Raw genomic sequence first — 21,075 nt, 5'->3', positions numbered from 1 at the left:
CTGGGGCAGCTCACTGCTCTGAAAATCCATTCCCTGTCCCCTGAATTATGCTGATCAAAAAAAAAAAAATATGCTGATCCCAGCTCATCTGTGTGAGCAGCCCCAGGTCTGGTACTGACCTTGAGTTACACGGACTACTCACTACTTCTGCCCCTCACCCCAAAGTCCCTCAGAGACCCAAAAGTGGTGGCCACGTCTCCTAAGGCCTCTTTTCCCCCAGGAATAACCTAACCTGGGACCCCTTGTAGGTGGCACCAGGTAGCTTTAGGCCATATGGAGAACTTTGAGGTAGATGGGAAGCCCAAGCTGGAGGTTGGAGAGTTTGGGGAGCCACCAGGGAGCAGAGGATGAGGGCAAGGGTGGGACACCTGATGATGGGCTCCTTCTGTGACTTGTCAGCCATGTAAGAGGTGGTCCGCTGGGAGCTGATGGGGCAGCCCACCACTGCCATGTGCACTGGGATGACTGCTGGTGGCAGGTCTCCCACCTGCAAATACACCCTTTGTCACCCCTGTTACCAGCTGCCCCTGCATTCCCTCCAACCACCTCAAGCACCCCACAGCTTGGTCCTGGCTTGGCCCAGCCTCATTTCCCACTGACTCCTTCTCCAGACAGCCCCAGCCTGGGCTCTGCCAGCCTCCATCTGCACAAATCTCTGTTAACTTTTAAAGGGGAAAAAAACCTTATTATTCTTCTCTGTTACTTAAAAGTAATAAATGCTTATTTCTGGGGAAAAAACTTAGTGTACTCATCACCCATACTTCTCCCCCTGCTGGACTCACTGCCGCCATCTTAGCATGTATCCGTCCACCCTTCCTTTGTGTCCATTAAGACAGATACAGGTGGGCAGCATGCCAGACAGGTTGTTCTTTAATAACCTTCTTTTCTCTTAATGATATAATTTTACTAAAACAGATTTGTGATATCATAGGCTAGGCTTTGCAGAATTGCACTGTAGGGAAGCAGCCCAATGGCTTATCCAGTCTTTTATAGATGGACACAAATCCATATTTGTTTCCTCCCTGCCATTACAAATAATGCTGAAAAGAAAAGCAGCCTATTGTGAAGTCATTTGTACATAATCTACAGATGTGTTCTTGGAGACCCTTTAAATTTGGACATGGCACAGCCCCAAGTGTTCCCAAAGGCCGGAGGCATTCCCTACCTCTGGACCCACCAGGCTAAGACGTTCCCTTTCCCCATACCTCACCAATAGCTTTCAAACCTTGCTAATCTGACACAAACCAGTATTTTGTGGTTATTGTACTTTACATTTATTTAACTACTAGTGATGACTTTTTTATATATAAGTATTAGCTATTTGGACTTGTCTTTCTTTGAATCAACTATTCAAACCCTTTGCTACTTGCAATACTTTATTTTCCCCTTACTGTTATTTAGTAACTATGTATTAACATGAGCGACCATTTGTCATACATGATACAAGCAACTTAAAGCAAATATCTACTATAATTAGCCTGTTTAACTTACTAAAGAGTTCACAAAAATCTATGCAACAACAGAATGGTGTATAGGATAATGTACGTGTGTTTTACCCTGCCATGGTAAACCAGGGGGCTTCTTGCAGGCCTTATCTCCTGGCTGGTCATTGATTTCATCATTGTATCTCCCCTAGTATTAAGGACTGCACAGGAACCTGTACACAGTAGGAGCTCCATGTATGCTGAGTGAAGGAGCAAATGAATGACCCATGGGGTAATAATGGAATGCACAGAAGGCTAGGCAAGGGAGGCTGTTATTCCCTCTATTTCTTATTCCCTTCTCTAGGTCTCGGGTCATGGCATAGCCTGCTAATTTCTGTCCTTACTGTGGTCCCAGCCCTGCACCTCAAGGGGAAAAGTGCAGAAGGTTCTACTGCTCATGAGGACCCCTCCTGCCTAGAACATCCCAGCCTCCATCCCAGAGGTTGTGGCAGGTATCCCAGGATCAGTAGGATCACCTTGTAACTTGGTGAGCTTTGAGAGGCTGAGGACTGGGTGTTGGAGAAAGGGAAGTCAGAGGGGTGTGCCCGCCTGTGTGTCCTTACCTTGCAAATAAGGCTGTCCCAGTACTCGCCCCACATGTTGGCACAGCCTGTGATGTCAATGCTCAGCTGCTGGAAAGCCCCCAGCACACCCTTGGAAGTGTGGGGGAAGAATGCAACTCCTCTCCCATAAGATAACATGCTTTCCATAAAATCTGGGGGAGAATCAGGAATGAGGGCTCAGGAGCCTGGGGTTGAGAGTGAGGTCCAAACCCTCAGGAGTTACCAATGCACTCCCCCTGACCAGCCACCCCACAGCCTCTCTGTGGTCAGGAGGCTAGCTCAGGTACCAGTAGCTTGGGGTCCTGCCTGGCTAACTCTCTTCTCTCTTGAGAGTCCAGAGCTCATCAACAGCCCTCCTTTATAAGCCACTATGTAGCCCAAATCAAGTTCAGGCCCTGTGCATGAGGTTATGCCCTACCAAGGAAATGACCTCATTCAAGAGTAGGAGATTGTCATGTGAAAAGCCATGGCCATCTTGAGGCCCTAGCTAGGAAAGACACTGAGAAGGAGGTCTCCAGTCCTGGTTTTCTTCTCTGGCAGCTGCTGGCCCACATCCTCAGAAGGCCAGGTGAAACTCCACTCTGGCCAGGCATCAGCCCGCAGCCCTCACCCCCCACCCTGGTAGCTCTTACCCAGCTGCTCTTTTTTGGCCAAGTGCTCTCGGATCCGCGCCGACTTTAGCAGGGCAGGAGGCAAGTCGGGGCTTTATAAATGGAGGCAACAAAAACCCAAAAAACAAAAAACTTGGCATCAAAACAGCTAAGCCTTTCCCAGGACCTGAGCCATGCCCCCATGGAAAACAGTATTGCATCCAGCAGAGGAAGGTGGCACTGCCTGCTTCTCCCAGGGAAAAGCTGGTCAGGTCTCTTCTTCACCTTTTTCTCTGGTCTTTGCCCCCACTACACCTCTATCATCCAAAGTATCCCCAGCTGCAGGCCACTCCCCAAGTCATACAGATCATCCCCTAAGAAATCCAGGGCGGCTCTAGGGCAGGGATCCCTTGTCCCAGGCTGTGCCCTAGTTACCTAGGATGCAAACCCATCCCAATGTTCCCTCTCTGGCCCAAACTTCTGCAACAGACCCATTTCCAGTGCACCCTGCCGACCTCTGTCCAGTGCTGGATGCACACTAACCCTTTGGAGCAGAGAGCTGATGGATTATCCACTGCTTATGACTCTCCCTCCTGCACATGGCAGTGGTTTTAAGAGATGAGGCAGTGAGGTCTCACACAGGTGTGTGCTGGCAAACTGCCTCCAAAAAAGATGTCCTAAAATGTAGTTTTGGCCAATATCTGTGGTGCAGTGCTCCATGTCTTGCTTCTACCCTTGACCAGTGTCTCCGCTGACCTTTTGTCTTCCCTCCTGGACATCCTCCCCAGCTCACTTCTCCACGTCAGCCCAGCCACACCATCCAATGTCCCCAGAAACTCCCCATTCTTGAGTCATCACTCCCACATCTTTGCCTGGTTCTTTCTATCCATAGAAACCTCTCCCTCATTCACGGGCCTCTCCTGCCTCATCTCAAAAGCCTGCCATGTCAGCAGGCCAGGCTGAGGAGGAGGGGGCACATCCCAGCCTTTCCCACAGGCCCAGTCAATACTGAAGAAGTGAGTAGCAAAAAACCATCTCCTGTTTCCCTATATCTCCCTGCAAAGTCACAGATGCCCCCTTCTACACCAGTCAGCCTCTTGCCACCTAAGCCACAAAGGGGGTAAACTCCACCCATGCACACCCACCCTGGGGACAGCCTCCAAAGGAAACAAGACTTACAGGCTGATGCTTTTGCTCAGGCTGTTTGGGGGGCTCCCAAAGTAGTCAAAATTGAGAGTGAAAGAGGTCTGCATTGGGGAGCAATTGGTCAGAATGATCTGGCCATTCACACGGGTCCTCAGTGGCACCATTGATCCAAAGTCTAGGTGGAGCTCCTCCAGGTGGCCCGGCCACTGCTTTGTCCTGAAAACATTGCCCCATGTCCATGGGCGCTATGTTATCTGCAGTCTTTGGAGCTACTCAGGGAACCACCCTAGGTAGGGACACAGGAGCTGCCCAGAAACCTGGCTTCATCTTCGACTCTCTCCTCATGGAGCTGGAACCCCCAGACCCCGCTTTCCTGTCTGCCCACCATGCTAACAGAGGCCTGGAACTCTGTTAGGCAGTCCCTGGCTAGGGGCAGACTGGCATGTCTCTAGGTTGCTGGGCCTCATATGGGAAAGCCCAAGGAGCCTGTAGCCACGGACACACAGAGGACAGGGGTGGGGTAAAGGGTCTGCTCCTGCAGAAGCAAGTGGTCAGGGCCCATCACAACTCTATGGCCTCTTCCCAGTGGTAGGAATCAGCTGGGAGTGGACTCTCAGTACATTGCCAGTTCTTTGTAAAGCTGCTCCCACCCTGGGCTCACCTGATATCAGAGCCCTCCACGGAGACAGTGATGGTCACTTCCAGTCCCTGGGGCTTCCCAGAGATACCTAGGACCAGTGGCTTTTTCATTCCTGACACATAACAAGGAAGAGCCAGATCCGTCAATTCTTCCTACAAGAAAACCCATCCAGGGCTCAGTCAGACCCAGGGCTTCAGAGGTGGGTCCAGATGGTCTTCCACAGCAGAGGTGGTTTCTATGAGTGGCCCAACATGAAGGCCTTGACCTTTGTCTGGACTTATCTCTGAGAAAGGGCTCTTGAGTGCTTTTAGTAAGCCCAGCCGGTAGGCCCACATCCTGTCCCCAGAGGCCTGGCCCCATCCTCAAGGTTCATGCTGAATCTTCCTGAAACATCTGTGCATGTCCATATAAAGGAAAACCTTTCAGAGTGACTTTTGGAGAGCTGCACATTCTTTATGATGCTGCTACTATAATAGACATCATGCCCTTCCTGAGTGGGATCTGCACCATGCTAAGCCTGGGTCTGTCTCATCCTGAAGCTCAGGATCAGCTGTGTAGGAAAGCTCACTGTCCCATGTTTGCCAGCAAAAAACTGAGACCTGATTCTACAAGTCTTTGCAAGGAAGAAATTATTTCCCCAACAAGAACCGTGCAGCAATATCCAACAATGCTCAAGCACTAATCATGTTCACCCAGATGGTCTCCCTCTGGGCCACTCCAGAGAAAAGCTGTGCCTCCCCTGGGCTGACCCTGGCTACCAGTCACCTCCTCCAGCAGCATCTGGCACAGTGTCTGCCTTGAACAGCACCTCTGCCTTAGGTCTCTGGGCCAACTGGAAAGCTGGACCCCCCGCCCCCAGCCACAAAGAATGGTCTGGAGAAGGCTAAAGCTGGTGCCAAAAGGGCCAGAGGGTCTCAGAGAACATCCAGGCTGCTCCAGGCTCTCTGACCTTGTGTTCTTCGAAAGTTGGCCCAGCTTGAATGGGGATCCTACACCCAAATGCAAAAAATCCCTTCCCTACCCACAAGGACCAGGAGCCAGTGGCAGGACCTCCCTGAGGCACAAGCACAACCTGTTGACAGGTGTCTTAGTCACTCAGGTTCTCATATCACTGTACTCACTGTGGTATGCACGGTCAACTCCAAGTTGAGCAGGCGCTCCTCACTGGGGCCCAGCAGGCCACGTTTGGGAGAGACTGTTGCTGTGCAGAAGGCTGCTTGGTGCCCTAAGAGCTGGTGGACACACGGGTGGGCCTGTTGTGTAAGGCTCCCAGAGGAACCCGAGTCCAGACAGCATGATCACTGCTGGCTGAGACTCAGACCCAGTAGGTCCCAAGGTTCCTTCTGTCCTCCCCAACCCTGGAGGGACTTCACCACCTGTCAGTGGGTTGCACGGACTAAATGAGCTACCCTGAGAGGCCCAGAGAGTTGGGGAGCAGAAGGCAATCGCCTTTGATATACAAGGATGTGGCTCCATCTTCCACAGATCTCAGAGCCATGGGGCAGAACCACAGTTGGGCTCCTGACAGCTGTGTGGACCAGCCACACACTCTGCTAACTGGAAGGCTCTGTGTTCACCAGAAACTCCTTCTCGGGCAGGAAATGGAATCCCCTAAAGGCAGGACCAAAGCCAGACCAGATGGACCGCTCCTCTGAGGAGCCAAGCTTTTCTGGGCTCTATGGAGTTATGGACAGGCTGTGGTAGGGAGAGAGGCTGAACGGATGCTATGGGAGGGATTTGGGGGGCCACATAGGTCTCTGTTGCTGAGGGCTGCAGACTGCTCCTGGATGGTACAGGCTCACTCACCTTGCCCCAGTGAAACCGCGTGAACAGGAGCGTGCCGTTGACGAGCATGATGGTTGACTTTGTGGACACCCCCATGTAGAGGTTGCTGACCTCCACCTGGCTGCTCTTCAGGTATACGTGGGGCTCCTGTACCTCAGCATACACAGGAAGGTAGCTGGAACACCAGGAGACAGAAGAAATAAAACTTCCCCTATATACAGTTGACATGATGATCTATGCAGAAAATTCTGAGGAGTCTATATTTTAATAACTTCTAGAACTAAGTTCAGCAAAGTTATAGGGGATAAGATCAAAGCACAAAAATCAAATCATGCTTTTACATACATAATGAACACATGGAATTGAGTGAAAATACAATACTGTTTATAATTACTCCAAATTGAAATGCTGAGGTGTAAGAAAAATTATATGGAGAATAATTTAGGTTTATTTTAATGTGGTTATTTTTCCAGAATGGTCACTTTGTCTCCCCACCCTACTCTGGCAAAACAAGAGAATTTTTCCAGTCTCCACCATGATAACCTAGTGCACCTCCAAGTTTCTACCTATAGCTAGTCTACACTCAGCTCCAGAATTTGCTGAAGCTACTTTTTTAAAGCATTCCTTCCATTGATGGCCCCAGTAGCTTCTGCTTCAGGTTAACTGATGTGTATTCTGTATTAGTCTCTCTCCCCAGATTTGGGGATTGCAGTGTATCCTATGACCTCAATTCTCTGATGGATCTAAGAAGTCAATGATTTTCAGTTTGTTCAATTTTTTCTTGTGGTGACAGCAGGAGCTCAACAAACAGGTGTTCTGCCTGGATGGACATCTGAAGGTATTTTGCCAGCATGATTAACATTCAGAGTCAGTCCAGGGTAAGCAAAGAAGATTATCCTAGATAATGTGGCTGGGCCTGAGTTAATCAGTTGAAATGAAATTACCCAGAGAAAGACATTCCTTGTGTGCTAAGCAGCCTCAGCTCCTGCTTCCTGCAGGCCAGCCCTATGGATTCTGGAATTTCCTGGCCAATCAGTCACATAAGCCAAACCCTTGCAATAAATTTCTAGTGGAACCCTGACTGATACAACTGCATTATATAAAATGTAGGTAAATATAAAGGGCAAAATAAATGTTATTTTATTGAAATTCTTTCCTTCTGACTTAAAAGACAATTATATAAGCCAGAAACTGTAAAACTGTGTTGGTGGAACTTTAGTATATGAAAATGAAGTTTGTATGAAAATAATTTTACAAAGGAAGGAAAGAGTTAAACAGTACAATTAACCAAACAACCCAACAGACAGCAGCAGAATACATATAATTCTTTTTTTGGCAGGGGAGGTAACTAGGGATTTCAGAGGCACTTGATCACTAAGCCACATACTGAGCCCTATTTTGTATTTTATTTCAAGACAGGGTCTCACTGAGTTGCTTGGCACCTAACTTTTTGCTGAAGCTGGCTTTGAACTCGAGATCCTCTGGCCTCAGCCTCCCAAGTCACTAGGATTACAGGTGTGTGCTATCACGCCTGGCCAGAATACATATGTTCTTTAGGGCATATAAAACATTTCCAGAATGGAAGACAAGATAGCTCATAAAACGAGCTTCAGTGAGCTTTAAAGGACTGTAATTATATAAAGTATATTCTCCAATAACAACAGAATTCAGTTAGACATCAACAACAAAAGGAAATTAGAGAAACAAATATAACTGTAAATTAAACAACACACTTATAAATAAAGTAAAAAATTTAGGGTCAAATAGAAAAAAATCACAAGAGAAATTAGAAAATATTTTTATGTCAATGAAATCGAAAACACAACATCTCAAAGCTTACAGGATGCAGCTAAAGCAATGCTCAAAGGTAAATTTATATTTATGAATGCCAATATTAAAAAAAACCCAAAAGCCTCAGCTCCCACCTAAGAAACTAGAGAAATAGCAAATAAAATCCAAAGAAGAAATAATAGAATAAATTATCTCTATGCAAATAACATGTCCTTCTCTTTAGAACAATATTAGAACGAATAAATGAGATCAGCATGGTTGCAGGATACACGACCAACATGCAAGAACATTTGTGTTTCTATGCAGGAGTGATGAACAACCAGAAATCAAAGTTAAGAAAATGGTTCTACTTCCAAAAGCATCAAAAAGCATAAAATATTTAGAAATAATTTCATAAAAGAAATATAATAATTGAAAACAATGAAATATCATAGAACTAAATGAAAAAGAACATAAGTGGAAAGACATTTAATACTCATGGAGAACACTGCCAAGATGATGACACTCCCCAAATCGACCTACAGATGCTACTCACTCCCTTACGGAAACCACAGCTGGCTTTTCACAGAAATTAGTCAACTGATTTATATGGAGATGTCATAAAATCATATGAAAATTCAAAGAATCCAGAATGGCTAAAACAATCCTGAAAAAGAAAAAAGTTGGAGAATTCGTATTTCCCAGTTTTCAGATTTACTACAAGGCCACAGTGATCCACACTGTGGCACCTGGCACAAGGTCAGACATGTGGTTCAGTGAAATAGAATGGAGAATCCAGAAATAAACCCTCACACATCCATCAGTTGATTTTTTTGGGTGTGTCAAAACAATTCAGTAGGTAAAGAATAGTGTTTTTAAGAAATGATACTGGGATAACGGTTAACTTCATTGAAAGGAATAAAATTGGGCCCATTTTTTGCACTGTATGCAAAAATATAGTGCAAAATTGACACAGATGACCTATGAGTGTATGAACAGATGCTCAGCACAGTTCACTGGCCAAAGGGAAATGCAAATTAAATCCTCAGGGAAATACACCTCTCATGCTAGGATGACTGCCACCAGAAAGAGAATCACAAGTGATTAAGGATGTGGAGGACCAGAGAGCAGCAGGGAGAATGGAGAGCGGTCAGGACGGGCAGCTATGATATCCAGCACAGAGGCCATCTGCGAAAGCTCACAAAGACGGGTAAAGAGATTGGGCGTGTGGGCACGTGCTTAGCAGAAGGGAAGCCCCGAGTTCAATACCCAGCACCAGCACCGAAAGAAAGAAAAGAAAGGGGTAAATGTAACGCCATTCCATGGAAAAAAGGAGGATAAGGAGCAGAAAAAGGAGAACAGGATGTGATCAGATTAACTGATACAACAGAAGAGAACAATACTGCTTCCTAAAACCCCTGGAATGAAGGTCCTGTGCAGGTGAAGAGAAGTGCTGACACTGTCAATGACAAAAGTCAAAGGGCAGGAGTGGGCCATGGGGAAAGAACTGGGAACACGCAAGGAGGGTTGGGAGCTTGATCAGCTTGGTCTCCTCGGGCCTGGAGCTCAGGCCACATATGGAAGACTGGGCTGTAGTACTTGCCACTCCTGGAGAACATGGGTGTGGGCTGGAGACAGTCCCCAGTACCCCTGGATCTCTCAGCTGTTGTTTGGTTGTTTGGAAAAACAACCAAATTGTTCCCAGCCCTTCATTGCTATTTATGAAGGAAGCGATGGACAGGTTTGTGTAGCTGCCCAACATGGGCTTCCTCTGCAGTCTTGGCTGCTTTCTCCAAAGGCCTCTTCCTCTCAGGGGATTGGGGTTATGGTGTGCTCTGGGGCAACACGCTCACCTACTCTCCACTCCTTGGAAGAGGGGCGCTTACCATTCCTACACCCACTTACTGAGAGGAAACTGACGCCACCAGTTCTGTGTGCAAATCAACTAGATCCTCCATTCAGAAAAAGTAGTGCACAGCCAACGATTGCCAGATGTAGAAGAAAACTAAAACACGAAGGGAGAAGGTCTCCAGACAAACACCCAAGAAAAGGGAAATCAGATTCCTTGCGGGGGATGCGAGAGGCTTTGTATGTGCAAGACACTAACACATTTCTATCAAAAAGAACAACCCCAGAGCCAGGCTCCATGGCCCATGCTGGTAATCAATCCCAGCAGGTCTGGATGCTGAGGCAGGAAGATTGTGAGTTCAAAGCTAGCCTCAGCAAATCAGCCAGGCCCTAAGCAACTTGGTGAGACCCTGTCTCTAAATAAAATACAAAAAAGGACTGGGGATGTGGCTCAGTGGTTAAGTGCCCCCGAGTTCAATCCCTAGTACCAAAAAAAAAAAACACCCCAAAACAAAAAAAAACCAACCCCCAAAACCTAAAATTTAAAAGTATGATTTCCAAAGATTAACATTAAATAGAGTCATGAGGTGGGAGGGAAAGGGAGAGAAAAGGGAAATTGCATGGAAATGGAAGGAGACCCTCATTGTTATACAAAATTACATATAAGAGGTTGTGAGGGGAATGGGGAAAAAATAAGGAGAGAAATGAATTACAGTAGATGGGGTAGAGAGAGAAGATGGGAGGGGAGGGGAGGGGGGATAGTAGAGGATAAGAAAGGTAGCAGAATACAACAGTTACTATTATGGCATTATGTAAAAATGTGGATGTGTAACTGATGTAATTCTGCAATCTTTGTAATGTTTTGAATAACCAATTAAAAAATTAAAAAAATAAAGGTATAAATACAAAAAAAAAGTATGATTTCCAAAGAAAGGCATATCACCAAAGGCAGAAAGAGTGAGCCACAAGGCCAAGGGCACCTTCCCTGAGTGAGGAGCAAAACCATTGAAAAAATGGAAATATAAGATATCCAGTTAAAATCATGCTGCAAGTTTCCAGCAGGTGTTGAGTGGGTTGTGGGAGCTCAGCAAGCTTTCCCACTCTCTCTCTTCTTCTGGAGACAGATGCCCACCTCTCACCCCTATTCCTAACCACCCCCCCCCCACCTGGGGAAGGGGAGGAACACGACCTAGAGAGGACCCATCAGGACCCATCTCTGGAGAAAGCAGGTTCACTTTTCACAGAGGGAGCCCAGGCTCTAAGGACCGCCTCCCCAAGCAGAGTGGCTAAGGGCCCTCACCAACAGAGGAGGGAAAGGCCCAGAGAGAGAAGCAGAGTTGAGGGTTGGGACTGGGATGGAGGTTGCAAGAGGGAAGAAGGGTAGAGGATGGGAGAAAGCAGAAGAGCCAACAAAGGGAAGAGTTTTGGCCCTTGGGATGGCAAGGCAGGGATGCTTTTTCTTCCTTGCCTGCGGCTCTATCACCTGCAATCTGTAAACATTTTGGTTAATACAAGGTCCTTTCAGAAGAAAGAACAGAGACAGGAAAGGAAAGAAAATAAGACTTCATGGAAGCCATGTTCCCAGAGGTGAACGCAAACTTAGCCTTCATGTTGAAGGCCCACAGAGTGCCCTGCAGGACCAGTGGGAAAGACTCACACTCAGACCAGCACTGGTCATCACAGTAAAGGACTTGCAACAAAACACTGGTGGCATCACCCCCGTCAGATGGTCAAATTATTAAAGCCAGATAATATCTGTCATCGTGAGAATATGGGGCCAGGCAGGAGGAAGTATAAAATGGTGCAGTGTTTTTGGAGGATAATTACAGAATATCCATACAGGTTTTAAATGAACATTTCAATTGTTTTATAATGAATACACATGCAAAAATGAATATAAAATATATGCACATCTTAAATATATAAAAAAATAATAGTAAAAAGAAGACAGGTATACCCCCATCCAGCTTCAGACACAAAATATTACCACTAGCCTTAAGGAAATATTTTACTTCAAAGTAATTTTGGAAGGGGTTGGGAGGAGTGGATGGGGTATGTAGATGGAATGTGATTTGCAGTGAGCTGAAAACTTTTGAAGGTAGGTGATAGTTCATGGGCACTTATTATACTATTCTATTTTTATATAGGTGAGAAACTTTCCACTGGAAAGCAAGAGAGAGAGATGGGAGGGAAAAGGGAAGAGGAGCCAGGAGCATGGTGCATGCCTGTAATCCTCGCTGCTCGGGAGGCTGAAGTAGGAGGATTGTAAGTTCAAAGCCAGAATGAGCAATTTAGCAAGACTCTAAGCAACTTAGTGAGACCCTGTCTCTAAATAAAATATAAAAAGGGTTGGGATGTGGCTCAGTGGTTAAGTGCCCCCAGGTTCAATCCCCAGTACAAAAAAAAAAAAAAAAAAAAGAAAGAAAGAAAGAAAGAAAGAAAAAACAAGGGAAGAGGAAGAAGAGGACTACTACTACCTTTGAAATCTCCAGGGTGTCCCTCCCAGAATACAAAAATATTTGCTCATTGAAATATGTCACTCTTTTTGTGTTCATTCTCCTGTTGATGAACATTGGGGTTTCTAGTTTTTCACTATTATGTCACATCTCACCAGGAAACAGTAAAATGGTTTTGAAGGTGGTTGTACTAATGTACATTCCTTTAGCACACACATCCTAAAAAGACATACCCCAAAATATTATCAGTGAACTATTTCTAGGTAATGGATTATGGATCATCTTAATATTCTTCTGGGTAATTTTCAAATGTTATAGGATAACATGTATAAGTCAATTTAAATTCAGAAATGTCTCTAGATAAATATATCATTGCACATAGTATAAATATACTGTAAATGTGCACATACTGTTGTCATCTTCCCATCCCCCACAGCCCCGTACCTCCAGGTCCCTTTTTCCACTTCCAGCTCTAGTACAGTCTGCAGACGCTGACAGTGCAAGGCCTCCAAGGTGACAGTCACCTGGCACTCCCCCAGAGGGTAAAGGTAACCACTTGAAGGCTCAATGTCCAAGGGAGATGCCTGGTGCCAATCCAGAAGGATGAGGAGTGAGGACATGGAGAATTGCAGAGGCCCTGGGGGCTGGCCATGCCCAACCAGGTGCACCTCCAAAGGCCCCTGGCTCTCTCAGAGCCATCTGGGACCCAGAAAGAGGCAAGCATGTGGGGGACTATGGCTGGGCAAGGGTCTCAGGATTGAGAATAAAAAGTGAGTCTCCAAGCACAGGAATGCACAAGCCAGGTGCCCACACCCTGGCCCAGATTTGAGAGGGAGAAGGCAGAGGGAGGCCCCAGGATGTGGGGAGACCAGAGCAGGCAGATGGAGACTCCAGCTGGGGAGCAGGAGGAGAGCCTGTGAGCCCTATGGGGAACCCTAGGTCAGGACTCTGACGGCTTCAGTTGAGGAGAGCCTTCAGGCCACCAGATTGCAGAAGGGGCCACAATTTCTCCTTTACACCCAGGTGGTCTTTTCTCCACCCTCTCATCCCTTGGAGGATGGGACTCCTTCACCTGGAAGGTGTGTCCCTCCCCTTATATCAGGTATGTTGACCTCGGCTAACGGGGAGAGGGAAAGGGAAGGGGCTCTTTCCATTTTGTTCTTCCCATCTGATGAGAAATGGAACATTCTTCTGAGTAACCCTAGGACCCAGGGTGGGTCACATGGAATAGTGGGGTGTCACTAGACATGGAAAGGTTATATCAGAAGGGACCTTATCTTTCTCTTGGGTCTCTCCCATGAGAACCTCACAGTGAGTGCAAGGGTCATGCCTGCCTGGAGGTGCTAAGTGGCCTGATTTGCCCTCTCCCTCCCCCACCCCACCCAGGCCACCATGCCCAACCATAGGGTCGGCCTGGTGCTGTGGCTTCCTGCTTCTGAGCCTCAACCTCTCTGGCCTTTAGCAGGGGCTGCACAGGACTTGCTCTCATAGGAAAAGAAGGCTTTGTGCTTGTCAGCATTCAGGCATTGAAGTTTGGGGTCCAAGCTCTGCTACAGAAAGGGCTTAAAAAATGCAAATAAAAACAAACAAAAAAACCCCCAAAACTAGATTTAAGTCTTCATATTTGGGCCACATGCCTGTGCCCAGGCGCCACCTGCTGGCAGTACCCACTGCAGGCACAGGCCCCAGAAGGATCCTAGCCCTGGAGGAGCCCAGCAGAACATGACCTCTGCCCAAAGCAGCTGCCCATGTGCTTCCAAACTTGGACTGCTCAGCCAAGGGAGAAGCCCAGGTCCTATTTTGCATCTGATGTTAGAAAAGGGAACCAGAACCACCTGTTGAATTGGGTGGGGGAACACATTCTGGGGAGAGGAGCTGCCTCATGGTGGGGAGAGTTAGAGACACGGCCAGGCGACAATTGCCAAGGGTGCCTTCTCTCGCAGCCCTGGGCTCTGAGTGGAAAACACAGTTCAAGTTTCCCAGTTCAGACCTGAGCCAAGGTGAACTGGCTCCTGGGAGAGGGGGCATCCTAGGAGCCAGCAGCCCCTGACTTACATCTTCATGCCTTTCTTCTAGGCAGACAGGACTCTCTCTCATGTGCCACATGGCTGAGAGCTGGCTGATGTTCCGGATCTGGATGGACTTCGAGACTTTCTGCCCCAGGCGGAGCAGTCCAAACCGAAGGGCCGAGACGCTGATGACGAGTGCAGGCCCCTGAGACATCCGGAGGGATCCGTTACTGAGCAGCCAGGGAGTGGGCTCTGTGTCCTACCCCTGCCACCTCTCTGGGCCCACCCTGCTACCCAACCCCCGTCTGCAGCACCTTAAAGGCGGCCTCGATGTGTAACACCACTGGCGAGGGTGAGTCTCTGATCTCGCACAGCAGGTCCTGGCTTGCTGGGCCAGGGACACCCCCGGTAAAGTTCAACTCAAAATCCCCAACCTCGTTGGGCTCTGGGAAAGAGGGGAAAGTGAGGTGGAGAAGTTTCCTTCTGTGGCTGGGCCCAGACATCTGGCCTGTACTCATTTCTTGCCATGCTGGAGCTGATCACAAGACACCAAGGGCCTTGTGCAGGCCCCTTGAACCCTAAAACCTCCTCCTACAGCCACCCCAGGGAGGTCACACCCCCTGCAGCCCCCAAGGTACCTATGACCCCTGTGCAGGGTTCTACTTCAATGATGTGGCAATGGCTGATCTTCCCCCACGTGTACCTGATGGGTGACTTGCTGTTGTTCCACATCTGAAAGACACACCCCAATCTAGGCTGCCCCAGGACTGCCCTTTCATGTCACGTCTGTACCTGCTGAAGGACTGTGGGATTGAGGGTTCACAAAGGGTCCACTTGACCCCCACTCCCAAATAACTCCTGGCCACCCGAAGCCACAGCCTTCCCAACACAGCACCCTCACTCCACACTGCAGGGATGAGGGTGCCTGCCATATCCTGCCAGTGACCTGGGAACCTGGGAGTGAGTTCAGCAGCCCTGACTTCAGAGGACTCTGGAACACTGATAAAATAAAACAGACTTACCTGGCTCTAGGAGTCTATGTGAATCCCCATTGGATTCAGGGGCCCTCAGGCTCTGTGCAGTGGCTGCTCCAGCTCTGTCCTTCCTGTACCCTCACCCAAGTGCCACACTGCTTCAGTCAGCCCACACAGGGGACAGATGATGACCTACCTTAAAATCCTTCTTCACATTTATGCCAATGTAGTTCTCCCCTGGGATGATGAGGGCGTAGGGTTCTAAGAGAACTTGGAAGGGTTCTGCTGAGCCTTTCACCTCAATTTCCATGACAATCACGTCATCCACAGAGTATGTGTAGTCCTCCAGATTATTCACCTCTGAACTGAACATAAACCCACCATGAGCTAGGAGCTGACACAGCCCGGGAGCACATCACTGCACGTCCCTGCCTCTGTCCCACATGGTTGGCCTTATGAAAAGAAGATTCTACCCCACCCACAGCTCCCAACCTGAGACAAGCAGGAGCATCAGTCAGTGCCCTGGAAGACTATGAATGCCTGCGCTGTGAAAGCAGGCCTCAAACAGGGACACTGCCCTGCTGCCTCCAGAGACCAGACTGCAGTCCTAGCCTGGGATCTCTGCACTAGGCTGACTGGAAACCCACCCCTAGCAGTGCATCCTTAGCACCACCTAGATGCCCACTGTAAGCTGATTGCCAGAGCAATGCTAAAATGCTCATAACCCTCAAAGCCTGTTGGGGTCAAGTTCCTCACCCACCCTGTCTGGAACCTTCCTCAGAAGCATCCCCAGGGGGAGGCCAGGCCCAGCTGCCCACCCTCATCCATAGGCCCTACTCACTTCAAGGGCTCAGGAACTTCTTCCAGCACCATCTGCAGCACACTGTGGTAGTTCCTCAGCTACAAGGAAACACAGCACCCTGAAAATCCTGCAGGCTGCCTAGAGAAGACAGGTGCGGGCAGGCTTCTCCTCCCCTTAGTTGTGCCAGAAACGCTTCCCTGCCACCTCTTGCCCACACTTGAGAAAGTGGGGTTGCTGCCAGGATAGGAGCTACCCCTGACTCAGGGAACAACAAAATCATCCCCCGACCCCCACCAGGCTGACATGGGCCCTGGGCAGGCTCTTGGAGTGTCTGAAGCACAAACTCCCAGACAGTGAAGCGGCTGCATGCTGGCTCCAGAGGCAGCCCTGCTCACTCAGGTCCCAGAACCACCAGCAAGGGCTCTGGACTGGCCCTGTGCTAACCAGGCCTTGGGAACCTGCACCTCCCTCTCTAGGCACTGCCATAGGATGGGTAGGGATGGTAATGTACTTTGACACAACCAGGGATGTGGAAATGAGCCCAGGACTTGTTGCAAGTGGGGTGTCTTGGATCAGAACTAGGCAGTATGATCTGCTTTGTCCTGCTCACCAGGCATATGGTCTAGTGACACACTAAGCCATCTAGGTGCCAGTCTTGGCAGGATGCCCAGGTACCTGGTTCAGGCTCAGCTGTGGCTTTGATGTCATTAAAGAACATGGATTCAGGGGCTATAATACGATCTTGTGTGCCTAATGAGATCATGCTAACCTTATAAGGAGAAAAGCTCAGGATGAATTCCTGGTTGTTGTGGGGGCTCAGAACCCCCTTCTCGGGTATGATGGAGAAGGCAGTCTCCCTGTCAGGGTGGTACTTGATGCTGTCCATGCTGTAGGTTTCTCCAGGCATTAGGGGCTGCAGGTTGGGCTTCATGATCTGCCAGTGGAAAGCCAGCTCCACGTGTCTGTGGGGGCAATCATGACATTGGGCAGCAGATCTAATGCTGTGCTCTAATTCTTCCAGGACCAGGTCCTCCCACCCCATGCTTGGCCAGCTCTGCTCCAAGAGAAAGCAAGAAAACACCCAGAAACAGGAAGTGACTAGGTCAGTCTTCAAGCAGTTGCCATGGAGGAGCCTAGGGAGAACTGCATAAGGACGGTAGGCGAGTCAGGGTGCCCAAATTAGAGGCCATGAAAGAGAGCCACCTCTTCCCATCCACAGCTCTAGAGACTGGAACCGCAGCACATCAGGGGAAACGGACAAATCAGGAAATCATTTAATTTAATCATTTAAATCAATTCAATTTAATTTACTTTTAATTGATTTAGATTTAAAAATCTAAAAACTAAGAATTAAACTAAAGGTATCTAGCCCCCTCAGCCCCAACCCCTGGAAAATGTTAGGAAAATCCTCTGCACCATCTTCTACTAAGTGAGAGTTTCCACAGTTTGCCACATCCACCCATCCGTCCCTGCCCTCCGCCTCCAGCTGTCGCCTCCCAGGACAGCTATGTCATGAAAGACGTGTGCCCCCCGACTGCCAAGAGAAACAATGAAAACCCCATGGCAGTAGGAGGGACAGGACTCTGGCCATGTTGTAGACAGTGGCTGTCAGCATCTCAGGTCACCAAGTAGCCTGGGCTGGAAGTTCCCAGAGGTTGGTCCCGATAGAAGGGTAATGCTCAGAGGCTGGTCAGAAAATAAATGGCAATGACAGCTGAACTGACAGATGTAGGGCTGGGGACCAGGATTACTTCCCCAGCACAGGAAGTAAGGTGGAAAACTATTCCTGCTCGGGGTGGTCTGAAATAGTTTAGAGCAGCACTGTGACAGTGAGATTCCCGAAGCAATGGAAGTCTTAGAGAGCTGCACTAATAGGGTAGCCACTGCTTACCTGTGGATACTGAGCTCTTGTGTGACTAGACTGTGACTAGCACCCTAGAAGGAAATTGTAATTTTATTTGATTTAGATTTAAAAATCCATATGTGTCTGGTGACCACCATGATGGACAGTGTAAATCTGGGTCCTTCCGTTCAGTCTGGATCTAATCTGAGATCAGAATCCCCAAGGCAAGGAAGCTCAGGCCTGAGTGGAAATTCAGGGTCAGGTGAGGAAGGGGAAGGGGCAGGGGTACGCATCAGGGGCATGCCCAGGGGCAGCTCACGTAGCATTTCGGATAATCAGCTGTTTCCTTGCTGTGGACCGAATGTTTTCAGGCTTGAAGCGTATGAAGTGCTGGGCCGTTAAGTCTGTGAGCTCTCCAGGGTCCGGTTGACTTTTTTCACCAGAAACATAGATCAGATCCAAAGCGATCAGCTGCCCCCTTCCTGACCAAGTAGGTAGTGTTCAGAGAAGCTCCCATAAGCTGAAGGCAGGACTCTGATCAATAGCTGCCATAGGACCCATGCCACCACCCTCATTCAGTGGCCCTTGACCATGCATGATTCCCAGAAGCACATGCAAGAGGGAAAAGAGGGCCATTAGCACACGTACTCATGTCCCCATCTCTTCACAGACCAAAAGGAGGGGATTTTGAGAATTTTGAATATAGTGAGCACTCAATTAATACCTGCCAAGTGAAACTGGGTGGAAGGAAGGGAGGGGGCGGGGAGAAGGCAGAAATGTTGGGAAGGCAGCTCAGAGGAAGGCCCTTCTAACCTTCCGGAAACCTAGAGGTGCCTCTGGTGGTTTCTGTGTGTTGCTGATAATTCCCCAAATGTGATCACAGCGAGATCCAAAGGGAAATTACAAAATGGCACCCCAGGTTTCCACCTGTTCCTCACCAAAAGGCCCCTTGAATTGTCCTGGAGGCCACACTAGCTTGGGTATTCAAGATCCAAGAGTGAAGGGCCAAAAGCTAGTGCCTGGCACCTGGTGACCCCAGCATCCCCCACGGCTGCCTGACACAGGGTGCATGAAGCCGGGCCGCTGTGCAGCGAAAGCAGCTCCCGGAGCAGCGTCTGTGCCCACCAGGCCCCAGAAGCACACACCAGCCCACCTGTGATCATCAGCTCCCTGACTTGGCAGTTGTCACACACGATGATGAAGGTCTGCTCCACCTTTTCCAGGCTCATTGGGAGGAACAAGACCTGGGGGAGAAGAGGTGCCCTGTCACCCCCCATCAGGGGCTCCCACCCCTACCTCTTTCCTTCCTCTTCTCAGACATGCACTCTCCCCTTGCTCTCTGCTCCCCAGCCTCCCTGCCTGACCCCCCCAAGCCTAGAGGTTTCAGTCCAGGCCCCATCCCAGAGTAACGCAGGGAGTAGACTGAAAGGGTGTGAAAACAAATTCAAAAAACAGATGACAACATGCAACCTCATTTCTAACAAAAGAAACAAATGAAAACTACCCAGAAAAATAGTTTTCTTTCCCCTGATGATATTGGCACAGAGCAGAAAGCTCACTCTGATACATTTTGTATTATATTTCCCCCCAATTTCTCTCCACCCCCAGGCCCTGGTAACCACCATTCTACTTTGTTACTCCAAGCTCTATTTTTTAAGATTCAACAGTTAAGTGAGATCATGCAGTATTTGTCTTTCTATGCTTGATTTATGTCACTAAACATGTCTTCCAGTTTCATCTATGTTATCCCAAATGACTGAATTTGTACATTTTTAAAGGCTGAATAATATTCCATTGCATATGGATACCACATTTTCTTTATCCATTCATCCATTGATGGACACTTAGGATGATTCCCTATCTTGGCTTTTGTGATTAGTGCTGTCAAAGACATGGGATTGCAGATGCCTCTTCGACATACTGATTTCATTTCTTTGGGTATATACCCAGCAGAGGGACAGCTGGATCATGTGGTAGTTCTATTTTTAATTCTGGAGAAACCTCCATAGTGTTTTCTATAATGGCTGGAGATGAATCCCAGCTACAGACAAGAGGTGTTCAGGGACTACACTGGAAATGACAGCTCCATCTGCTTTGCAAGAGAGGTCATTCATAAGGCCAGGCACGGTGGGGCACACCTGTAGTCTCAGCAGCTCGGGAGGCTGAGACGGGAGGTGTGAGTTCAAAGCCAGCCTCAGCAATAGCGAGGCACTAAGCAACTCAGACCCCACGTTCCTACAAAATAGGGGTAGGGATGTGGCTCAGTGGTTGAATGCCCCCGAGTTCAATCCCCAGTACCAAAAAAAAAAAAAGAGAGAGAGAGAGAGAGAGGTCATTAGACAGCCAAATGACAATGTCCTACAAGATGCAGGAACATGTACTTGGGTCATGAAATCACAGGCAAATGCAATCATGCAGCAGCGGAGAAAACAGCCATGAGCAATCATGAAGAGGAAGGACCATGAGCCAGTGTCTCCTTACCTACCTCTATTAACACAGCAAAGCCTGGGGCCAGCTCAAACACGGATGGCATGACTCCAAAGGGAGGCTGCTCAACAAAGCCGGAAGTTGCAACCGCCTTAAAGACATGCAGAATACACAAAGGTGTGGGGAAGAGTGTAAAGCCCAGTGCTCACGTTGCAGACTTCTATCATTCATGTTGCTATTTGAGGGATCCTGAAAGAGTCTGTGACGCCCTCATTGAGCATGCACCGTCTTGCCTTTCACCAGGCGCCAGGCACAAGATTCTGAAGGTTAAAGACGAGGAAGTCACAGAGCTTTAAAGAGCTGACCACTGGCAGCAGGTGCAAGGAATGTCATGGACAAGTGCATGGGACACAAGCAGGAGGGGGTGAGAAGGTCCTCCTGAGGCACATCGTCCTTTCCCTGCCACAACATCCTGCCGGTGGTGCTGGTGTGTGTCTGCCTCCATTCCCATCCCACACTTGGTCCTGTGCTCCTGTTTCATGGGGGCACCTGCCATCCTGTTAGCAGAGCTGCAGCCCCAGTGTCTACATGAGAAGCCACTGAGCATGCCCGGGATACAAAACCATGCCTGCAAGACCCTGGCAGGTACCTGAAGGGAGAAAAATATGCTCCTTGGGATGTGAGGTCCTCTGGATCTAGCACATGTTTTCTGGACATAAGGGTACAGAGGAATCTCCC

General features: G+C 48.6%; 1 protein-coding gene across 1 annotated transcript in view; it reads right to left on the bottom strand.

The window, feature by feature from the left end:
- Dlec1 (DLEC1 cilia and flagella associated protein) overlaps positions 1-21,075 on the bottom strand; it is a 54,148-nt gene that overhangs the window by 7,598 nt on the left and 25,475 nt on the right. Inside the window, exons 11-27 of the mRNA XM_026405574.2 lie at positions 20,396-20,488; positions 19,064-19,154; positions 18,230-18,392; positions 16,837-17,029; positions 16,107-16,165; positions 15,462-15,630; positions 14,930-15,023; positions 14,606-14,736; positions 14,338-14,496; positions 12,727-12,866; positions 6,230-6,383; positions 5,545-5,655; positions 4,445-4,575; positions 3,817-3,999; positions 2,680-2,750; positions 2,048-2,199; positions 369-487 (exon numbers count right to left, since the gene is read on the bottom strand). Coding sequence (XP_026261359.2) covers positions 369-487; positions 2,048-2,199; positions 2,680-2,750; positions 3,817-3,999; positions 4,445-4,575; positions 5,545-5,655; positions 6,230-6,383; positions 12,727-12,866; positions 14,338-14,496; positions 14,606-14,736; positions 14,930-15,023; positions 15,462-15,630; positions 16,107-16,165; positions 16,837-17,029; positions 18,230-18,392; positions 19,064-19,154; positions 20,396-20,488 — 2,213 coding nt within the window. The remainder of the gene's footprint in view (positions 1-368; positions 488-2,047; positions 2,200-2,679; positions 2,751-3,816; positions 4,000-4,444; positions 4,576-5,544; positions 5,656-6,229; positions 6,384-12,726; positions 12,867-14,337; positions 14,497-14,605; positions 14,737-14,929; positions 15,024-15,461; positions 15,631-16,106; positions 16,166-16,836; positions 17,030-18,229; positions 18,393-19,063; positions 19,155-20,395; positions 20,489-21,075) is intronic.

The sequence above is a fragment of the Urocitellus parryii genome, chromosome 3 (genome assembly GCF_045843805.1).
Source record: "Urocitellus parryii isolate mUroPar1 chromosome 3, mUroPar1.hap1, whole genome shotgun sequence".
NCBI lineage: Eukaryota > Metazoa > Chordata > Mammalia > Rodentia > Sciuridae > Urocitellus > Urocitellus parryii.
Note: the sequence above shows the minus strand (reverse complement) of the source record. Positions and strands in the feature narration are given on the sequence as shown.